At 39.0% G+C, this 10,000-nt stretch overlaps 1 protein-coding gene across 50 annotated transcripts in view; it reads left to right on the top strand.

The window, feature by feature from the left end:
* LOC106875649 (uncharacterized) overlaps positions 1–10,000 on the top strand; it is a 158,682-nt gene that overhangs the window by 108,085 nt on the left and 40,597 nt on the right. For 18 of the 50 annotated variants that reach the window (XM_089345385.1, XM_089345397.1, XM_089345399.1 and 15 more), the window contains 6 exons: positions 199–335; positions 1,123–1,206; positions 2,228–2,440; positions 4,301–4,429; positions 6,366–6,437; positions 7,939–7,962. In XM_089345385.1, the coding sequence (XP_089201511.1) occupies positions 199–335; positions 1,123–1,206; positions 2,228–2,440; positions 4,301–4,429; positions 6,366–6,437; positions 7,939–7,962 (659 nt within the window). The remainder of the gene's footprint in view (positions 1–198; positions 336–1,122; positions 1,207–2,227; positions 2,441–4,300; positions 4,430–6,365; positions 6,438–7,938; positions 7,963–10,000) is intronic. The other 32 variants (XM_089345405.1, XM_089345401.1, XM_089345411.1 and 29 more) reach the window with 3 other exon arrangements.

The following is a 10,000-nucleotide window of genomic DNA, read 5'->3' on the forward strand; positions in this document are numbered from 1 at the left end:
GGCTTCATTCACGTTTGGATGGTGCTTTTTACGTGCCACTGGCACAGGAGCCAGTCAGGCGGCACTGGCATCGGCCACGTTCGGATGGTGCTTTTTACGTGCTACCGCCATGGGCCAGTAACACACACACACACACACACACAAATACCACGCTGACCCCACGCTTTCCTCATGGTCTGTTCCCTTCTCCCTTTCCAGGTGCTGATAATATGCCCGGCTCCGTCGCGGAATGGCTGCAGTCATTACGGCTGATTGATTATTGCGATACTTTTATATCTCATGGCTTTGACCAGATGGAACGAGTACGACAGTTATGGGAGCTGGAGTTGACCACAGTAAGTACCCGGCATTTAGGGGTCACTGCTGACCTTTTTGCTGTTTTTATATTGGCCCTTTTTCTTGTCGACCCTTTTTTCCATGTTGGCAATTATATTGATATTGGTCCTTTTCTTCATGTTGACCCTTATTTTTATGTAGGTCCTTGTCTCCATGTTGACCCTTGCTCTTTATTGGCCCCATTTTCAATGTTCACCAAAATTGTTAACCCTTACCTTCACGTCCTTCGTCTCAATGTTATCCCTTATTCTATATTTCCCCATGTTCCATACTGATCCTTGGCCCCTTTCCTGACCCTTGACCCCTTTCCTGACCCTTGGCCCTTTGCAGCGGATGTAGGGGCCCAATTCTGATCTAGATACATTGTAGTTTGATGTCAATAAATAAATAAATAAATAAACGCTGTAGGGCCCAATCCATTGATTTGTCCACGGCCTCATGGATTTAGGGGCCCAGTTTGGATCTATGTATGCTGTGGCTCACTGTCAATAAATAATTCCTTTAGGGCCCAAAGCATTGGTTTATTCTTGCAGGCTTTTGGGGCCCTCATGTCTGCCGCTATGTTCTGAGTTCAAATTTTGCCGAGGTCGAGACCATGCTTTCTATCTTTCTGGGGGTCGATCAAATAAGTATCAGTTGAGTCCTGGGGGTCGATCTCATTGGCTTACCCCCTCCCCCCGAAATTATTGGCCTTGTCCCAAACTTTGAAATTCTTATCTTCATTATCATCAATGCTTTTCTAACACCTATTCCACCCCCCACTCCTGTGGCGTCTGTGTTCTTCAGGTGTTGGACATTGGCACACTGGGCCACCGCAAGCGGTTGCTGGCATCGTTAGGTGAGAAGCAAGTTCCTGTTCCAGATGTGACTGTAAGTGAATCCGGCCATGCCCTTCTTGCTCTGTTAAAATATTTAGGAAAAAATTATGTTATTTAATTGAATGCAACAACCAAGTATATATATGTGTATATATGTATTTATATCTGTCATTTATCATAATCCAAGATGTTGGCATTTAAAATGTGTTAATCTATTATGGCCCACTATATATATATATATATATATATATATATATATATATATATGTATATATGTATATATATGTATATATGTATATATATATATATATGTATATATATATTTTTATGTATATATGTATATATATATATATATATATATATGTATATATGTATATATATATGTATATATGTATATATATATATGTATATATGTATATATATATATATATGTATATATGTATATATATATATATATATGTATATATATATATATATATGTATATGTATATATATATATATATATATATATATATATATATATTTATATATGTATATATATATATATGTGTGTCCTTAAATGTATTGGTCTGTCTATCTACATATTTGTCTAACCTATATAACTATACAAAGTCCATCTATCTATCTATCTATCTGTTTGTCTGTCTGTTTGTCTCACTTTCTCTCTCAAACACCCGTTTTTATGTCTCTCTGTTTTTGCCCCTCTCTCTCTCTCACACACACACACACACACCCATCTGTCTGTGTGTCCATATGCCTGTCTATCTTTCTCCCTTTCTCTGACATACCTGTCGTCTGTGTCTGTCCGTCTGTCTCTCTCTCACCCACCTGTCTGTCTGTTTCTCCATCTTTGTGTCTTTCTGTCTGTTCGTCTCTCCCTCACAAACACCCATCTGTCTGTCTGTCCGTCTCTCTTTTCGTCTCTCTCCCTCTCACTTTTTCTCTCTCCCACACACCTGTCTGTCTGCATGTCTCTGTCCATCCTTCTGTTTTTCCGGCCGTCCGTATGTCTACCAGCATGCCTTCCCTCCACCCTGCTCTCACCTTTCCCGCCATCCTACACCGTCTTTCAGAAACGCCACTCCAGTCCATTTGTGAGCAACCTTGAAGAATCTAAACCTTATTTCCACGATCTAAACCTCTTCAAAGACTACAGCAACTTGTGTTCGTCGACCATCCAACCAGAGGACCTGCGGAAGCCCTCATCAGTCTGTGCGACCATAGGGCCGGTCCCATGTTTGTCGTCACAGTTTAACGGTCGCGACGCTGACGAGATCCGAAGAGAGGTCTGTTCACCTGTTGTTGTGCCGCGTCATTGTCCTGCTTGCCTTTTGTTAACTCCTCTTAACCTGTTGTCATGTTTGTGCTGTGTGAAACTTATAGGCTTTTGTTGTGCCATATTCATGGGGCCAATTTGTATTTCTGTCCCTTTGACGTGTTGCAGTTGATGTATTCAACTGTGTTGTTGTGCTGCCTGCTGTTTGTTAACTCCTTTTAACCTGTTGTGATGTTTGTGCTATGTGAAACTTATAGGGTTTCGTTGTGCTCTGGTCATAGGGACAGTTTGTATTGCTGTCTCTTCAATGTGTTGCGGTCGATGTATTCCACTAGTTGTGTTGTTTGTGCTGTAGTATAGTAGCGGTGGCAGTCTTTTCTGTGTGGCTGCAGTGTTGTGGTCTTTTGTATGTGGCTGTGTTGTAGTTTAGACTGTGGTAGAATTTATGTTACAATGCTTTTAGCATGACGTTTGTGTTGTAGTTTTGGCTGTAGTAGAGTTAGTGTTACAGTGTTCGTAGCATGCTGTTTGTGTTGTAGTTGTACTGTTTGTGTTATAGTCACTTCTATGTGCTCTGTTGTGATATTCTTGATGTCATTTCAGCTAGCTTTGTTGTGTGGTTCATGTGGCATCATGATCATTTGCCATGTGGGTAGTGTCTGTGCTGTAGCGCCTGCATTTAAACCTTGTGTTGTAGTATCTATGTTTAGTGTTTATGCTGTAGTATCTGTGTATAGTGTTCGTGTTGTAGTACCTGCAGTACTCTTCTTGCCATGCGTCTCTTGTCAGAGTTAATTCCTTTAAATCTGTTGTACAGCTTCTGTAGTGTGACAATCATAGTTGTCTGTTGTGTTTTACGGTAATACAGGAGACTGTTGTGTTGTGAGCTAGTTTTGAGTTGCGTTGTGAGGTGTTTGCCCAGGTTTAATCCCTCTGGACTCATAATAATAATAATAATAATAATAATAATAATAATAATAATAATGTGTTGTACAGTTCCTATTGTGTTGTGTGGTGTCTGCATTTGTATTGTTGTCGTTGTAATGCTTGAGTAGTTTTCTCTTCCCGCTGTTATTTTCACTGTGTTGTTTGTCTTAACTCCAACAGAATTATGTTATTTGCGTTGTGTGGCAGTACAGAAGTGGTGATCCTCTATGTGCCTTGTTGTGTTGCAGTATTATTTCGTCAGCCTTTTTTCTTCTGTGTTGCAATGCATGTTGTTGGTGCGGTTTGCGTTGTGGTTTGTGTTGTAGTCCAGTTTAATCCGTAACCCTTGTATTGCAATGTTCTTCATGTTGACATCACCACTTTTTTTGTTATATTGGTTGTGGTATTGTGGTCTTCTATATGTGGTCGGTGTTGTAGTTTGGGCTGTAGTAATGTTAGTGTTACAGTGTTTTCAAAATGAGGTTTATGTTGTAGTTGTGGTGCTCGTTATGTCTTTTCTGTTAGTGTCGTTGTGTGGTCTTTCGGCATGCGGTGAGTGTTTGTGTTGTAGTGTATGTGGTTACTGTTTCTGTTGATGTGGTAGCGTTTGTGTTATAGTATGTGTAGTGAGTGTTTACGTTGTAGTATCTGTGGTTAGTGTTGTAGAGTATGTGGTTAGTGTTTGTGCTGTTAACCTGGGTTCTCATCCCTAAGGTATTTTTCGATGTTATTATTATTATTATTATTATTATTATTCAGGTCACTGCTTGGAATTGAACTCAGAATCTGGGGCTTAGTAGCCCGTGCTCTTAGCCATTAACGCTGTATGCTCGTTTAAATAATGTACATAATTCCTCATCTCTTAAATATAGAAACTGTACTAATGAGTTGTTTATGATATTGATTATTATGTATTGATTGTTACCAACCTTTCTTCTGGCAGGGCAAACACATACAAGACGAGTCGGTCCATATACGACCTCCCCATTTAGCACAATCAACCAGTCCTGTGAAGCAGTGGTGTCATAAACCAGAGGTGCTTATCAAAGGGTGCTGTAATTATATTGCTCAGGTACTTTGCTTTTCTCATTGGTCGATCTGTTACGCATGATGGTTTCTGATTGGTCAGTTGGTTAAACGTGTTGGTTTCTGGTCGATCAGGTGTGTTTGTTGGTTGATTCCTGACAAGGGTTTATGTACACTCGTGTTATGAGTTCTGTTTTCTGGTTTGTGTCCCTACACTGAAAACGCTATGAAAGGCTTTCTTAACCCTTTTGTCACCTTATTTCTGTTGAGATGTTCTGTGTTTCTTTCAATTAATTTTAAAGAATTTAGTAAAATAACTTTGTTATCGTTAAGCTAGTGTTAGGAACATAAATTGTGACTAAGGTTTGGTGGAAGATTTTAATTCAGAACTTATGGAAACAAGACATTTGTACTCCAGAGCCAGAGGTGGTTTCAGCCAGGGGGTCAAGAATTGTTTCTCTATTATATATTCTAGCCATTTTGTTACCATATTTCTGTTGAGATGCTCTGTGTTTCTTTCAATTAATTCTAAATATAACAAAGAATTTAGTAAAATAACTTCGTTATCATTAAGCTAGTGTTAGGAACATAAATTGTGACTAAGGTTTGGTGGAAGATTTTAATTCAGAACTTATGGAAACAAGACATTTGTACTGCAGAGCCAGAGGTGGTTTCAGCCAGGGGGTCGAGAATTGTTTCTCTATTATATATTCTAGCCATTTTGTTACCATATTTCTGTTGAGATGCTCTGTGTTTCTTTCAATTAATTCTAAATATAACAAAGAATTTAGTAAAATAACTTCGTTATCATTCAGCTAGTGTTAGGAACATAAATTGTGACTAAGGTTTGGTGGAAGATTTTAATTCAGAACTTATGGAAACAAGACATTTGTACTCCAGAGCCAGAGGTGGTTTCAGCCAGGGGGTCGAGAATTGTTTCTCTATTATATATTCTAGCCATTTTGTTACCATATTTCTGTTGAGATGCTCTGTGTTTCTTTCAATTAATTCTAAATATAACAAAGAATTTAGTAAAATAACTTAGTTATCTTTCAGCTAGTGTTAGGAACATAAATTGTGACTAAGGTTTGGTGGAAGATTTTAATTCAGAACTTATGAAAACAAGACATTTGTACTCCAGAGCCAGAGGTGGTTTCAGCCAGGGGGTCAAGAATTGTTTCTCTATTATACATTTAAACCCTTTTGTCACCATATTTCTGTTGAGATGTTCTGCGTTTCTTATAATTATCACTCTGTCTGTCTATCGATCCATCTGTCTATTGCTCTGTCTGTCTGTCTGTCCATCCATCCATCCATCCATCCATCTATCTACGTATCTATTATCTATGTATGTATGTATGTATCTATCTATCTAGCTGTGTGTGTGTGCGTGCACCTATATATATATATATATATATATATATATATATATATATATAGATATATATATATAATACAAAGAATATATATACATGTATACACACATATATGTACATACTTACATCTACATGTGTATATACATGCATATCAGGGTACAGGACGTTAGAACAATAAACTACAGACAACGGAACGAACACATAGGAAAACGGAAAGCCACTTGGAATATCCCTTCATCAGCTGTCTCTATTCTATCTAGACGTTTCGAAGACAAGACAGAACGTACTCTAGAATAGTCTCTTCCTGAGTAGTGGATCAACCCACTACACAGAGGATTCCAAGGTGGCAAACACAAACCAGATATATATATATATATATATATATATGACTGTCACATCTTATGAAGGACTTATTTAAACAACCACCTGAGGAAGAGCATTTTAATACTGATTACACAATGCATCAAAGGTGTAAAAATGTGTTGAAACAATTTGTAGGGATTTTAAATACATTATGTCGGTCATTCCATTTTCTATCATTTGCCTGTTTACATACACACACACGTTGTATATATATGATGTTTATGTATGTTTATCTTTTTGCAGTATCTTGGTTCAGCTGTCGTTTGGCAGTTAAATGGCATTGATTCAACCCGTGAAGGGATTGCCAAGATGAAGGTAAAAACACTCCCTACTTTATATACACATCACAACATGGTCACCTCTCTCTTTACAGCTGTATGTATGTGTGTGTGCGTGTGTGTATATGTGTATTTATCGCAGGAGTGAGTGTGTGGTAAGAAGCTTGCTTCCCAACCACATGGTTCTGGGTTCAGTCCCACTGCATGGCACCTTGGGCAAGTGTCTGTCTTCTACTATAGCCTCGGCCCGACCAAAGCCTTGTGAATGGATTTGGTAGACGGAAACTGAAAGAAGCCTGTCGTATATTTTATTCCCCCCCCACCCGCCTCATTTTTTTTTTTTTCCAAAAAGAAAAGCTCTACATTGTATTTTGTCCATTCTGTGTTCGGCCCTGTGTGGCTAATAAAGAAACTTATCTATCTATTTGTCCATCTATCTATCTATCTGTCTGTCTGTCCCTCTGTCTATCTGTCCCCCTATGTGCCTGGTCCTGTCTGTCTGTCCACCCACCCATCCACCTATGTTAAACCAGTCGCTGGAGAGACTCGATGTAAGGGAGATAATCCACGATTTGATAGCATTTCAAACATTGTACGACGCTTCGCTCTCTCTCCCTCTCCCTCTCTCCTCCTCTACCACACTCCGCACGTTCCATCTTTCTATCTCTTTCTCTATCACTTAACACACACACACACACACACACACACACAAACCAATGACTTGGTTCCGGGTTCACTCCCACTGCATGGCACCTTGGTCAAGTGTCTTTTATTATAGCCCTGGCACTGATTAAAGCCGTTGAGTGGATTAAATAGATGGAAACTGAAAGAAGCCCATCGTGTATATATATTAATTTTTCGGCTATTCCCCCATTTTTCCTGTTTTTCCTTTATTTTTCTCAATTTTTTGTTTTTGATGTTTTCCTGAAAATTCTTCCTCTTTTTTTTGTTTTATCCCATTTTCTCCCCCATCTTTTGCTTTTCTGTTTTATATTCCTTAATTTCTCCTCTATTTCCCCAATTTTCTGCCTCCACCCTCAATTTTTCATCATTTATTTTCCTTAATTTTCAGCTTTTTAATATTTTTTTTTTTTTTTTCTGTTTTCTATCACATTTTTCTTTTCTGTTTTCTTTAAAAAAAACGAATTTCTCATCTATTAACCCAATTTTTCTATTTAACCCCCCCACCCCACAATTTTTCCTATTTTTCGTCTATTTTCCTCAATTTTCCAACTTTCAACATTTCCCCTTTTTTCCTGTTTTCCTCAAAACAGTCTCCTCTGTTTTTTTTTTCCAAATTTTTTCCCTCATTTTTGCTTTTCCTGTTTTCCTTTTTCATTAAAACTAATTTCCCTTCCATTTCTCCACCCCCCCCCCCCTGTATTCCCCACCCTAACTGTTTTTTTCTATTTTTGCTTCTTTTAAACCTTTACTTTACAACATATTGTGTGTGTGTGTGTGTGTGCTGTTGTTGTTGTTATTGTTGTTATGCCATCATTCTGACCTTTCTATCCTTCTACAACCCATGGCTATTACAGTACAGGTTTTGGTACAACGTTCAGGTTAGTGCTACTATTACTAATGCAACCACCACCACCACCACCACCACTACTACTACTACTACTACTACTACTACTACTACTATGGCTTCGACTAATACTACAATCACCACGTTTGTGTCCCTTGCATTGCAGTTTGAGGCCTATGCTATCCCAAGAATGCCAATTTCAATCCAAATATCTATCCCCACCCCGAACCAATTTGCAGAATCATTCCTCCCCCCCCCCTACTTGGCATTTGATATTTAAAATTTCTTTTAGTTTGCTTCATCTTCCGTATTTTAATGACAGTTATCCCTGGCCATATCGTGGTTAATCTTACGTCGATTCCTCCATGGTTTTGTTTTACATTTATAATAAAATAAATATATATAAAATTATGAAAAATAATAATAAAAAAAAATATACAGTACAGTACTGTTTCTACTTTGCGGATTTTCACCTATCGTGGGTCGGGGGGTGGGCGAGGGTTGGAATGTAACACCTGCGGTAGTCGAGAGAATCGTTAACAGGTCGTGCGAAATGCTTAGTGGTAATTTCGTTTGTCGCTACGTTCTGAGTTCAAATTCCGTTGAGGTTGACTGCATTGAAATGAAAAAAAGAAAAATTGTAACAATCCATTCGGAAAATCCTTCTCTCCCTGCCTGCTGCTCCCACCGCCGCCACTGCTTTTTTTTTCGAGTTTCATTGAATTGCTCTGATGTAGTTGTCTCCCTTGATTGCTTATCTCCCTTTTGTTCAAACGCTTGGCATTTTTGAAAGAATCGCTATTTCTAGCAGGTCTAGCTACCATGTACAGGTCTCCCTCATTGGCTCATACATACATATATACATAGATAAGAGAGTAGGGTGTGATTTGAGGGAGATTTGGTTGCTATTTCTAGCAGGTCTAGCTACCATGTAGAGGCCTCCCTCATTGGCTCATACATACATATATACATAGATCAGAGAGTAGGGTGTGATTTGAGGGAGATTTGGCTGCTATTTCTAGCAAGTCCAGCTACCATGTAGAGGCCTCCCTCATTGGCTCATACATACATATATACATAGACAAGAGAGTAGGGTGTGATTTGAGGGAGATTTGGTTGCTATTTCTACCAGGTCTAGCTGCCATGTAGAGGCCTCCCTCATTGGCTCATACATACATATATATATAGGGTGTTATTTGAGGGAGATTTGGTTGCTATTTCTAGCAGGTCTAGCTACCATGTGGAGGTCTTCCCTGCCAAGAAGCAATGGTGTTGTATCACAGAGCTTTGCAGTTCTGATGGGAAAAGCAGGAAGCACCCACTACACTCTCTGAGTGGTTGGCGTTAGGAAGGGCATCCAGCTGTAGAAACTCTGCCAAATCAGATTGGAGCCTGGTGTAGCCATCTGGTTTCACCAGTCCTCAGTCAAATCGTCCAACCCATGCTAGCATGGAAAGCGGACGTTAAATGATGACGACGATGATGAAGCAATTAGGGATCCGAAAGCAATTGTCGATGTTTCTGTTATACCACATGTAGCATTTGTTATATGACATGTAGCACAGTTTTTTTTTACTTTCATATTAACATGGAAAGATGCATGATACGAACTAAACGCATGTTGAAAGGTGCTGCTGCTTTTTGGCTCTGGCGGTGCTAATTAGTAACGACCAGCTGGAGCCATGGAAATTCCATGGTTTAAGTCTGCGTATTTGAATTTCTACTTTCGCTTTTGCCGGCGTATATATCTGTGTCTGTCTTCGTTTATGACACCGAGAAGCATTTAAACCTGTAAGACAAAAAAAACAAATTAAAAAAACAAAAAACAAAAAATGGCAGTGCTCCAGCATTGCCACAGGTTTCAGTTTGGAACACTTAAAAGACGAAAACCGTTTACTAACAATGGTTATTACCTCCGCCTTAGCAAATGCGGAGGTATTGTTTTTCAGTTGTGTTTGTTTGTTTGTCCGCGGACAGGATATCTCAAGAACCGCTGGATGGATTCGGATGAAACTTTCAGGGATGTTTGACCTCATGACTGGCACGAACTGATTAGATTTTGGGATCGATCC

The sequence above is a fragment of the Octopus bimaculoides genome, chromosome 29, assembly GCF_046866305.1.
Source record: "Octopus bimaculoides isolate indiv1 chromosome 29, ASM4686630v1, whole genome shotgun sequence".
Taxonomy (NCBI): Eukaryota; Metazoa; Mollusca; class Cephalopoda; order Octopoda; family Octopodidae; genus Octopus; species Octopus bimaculoides.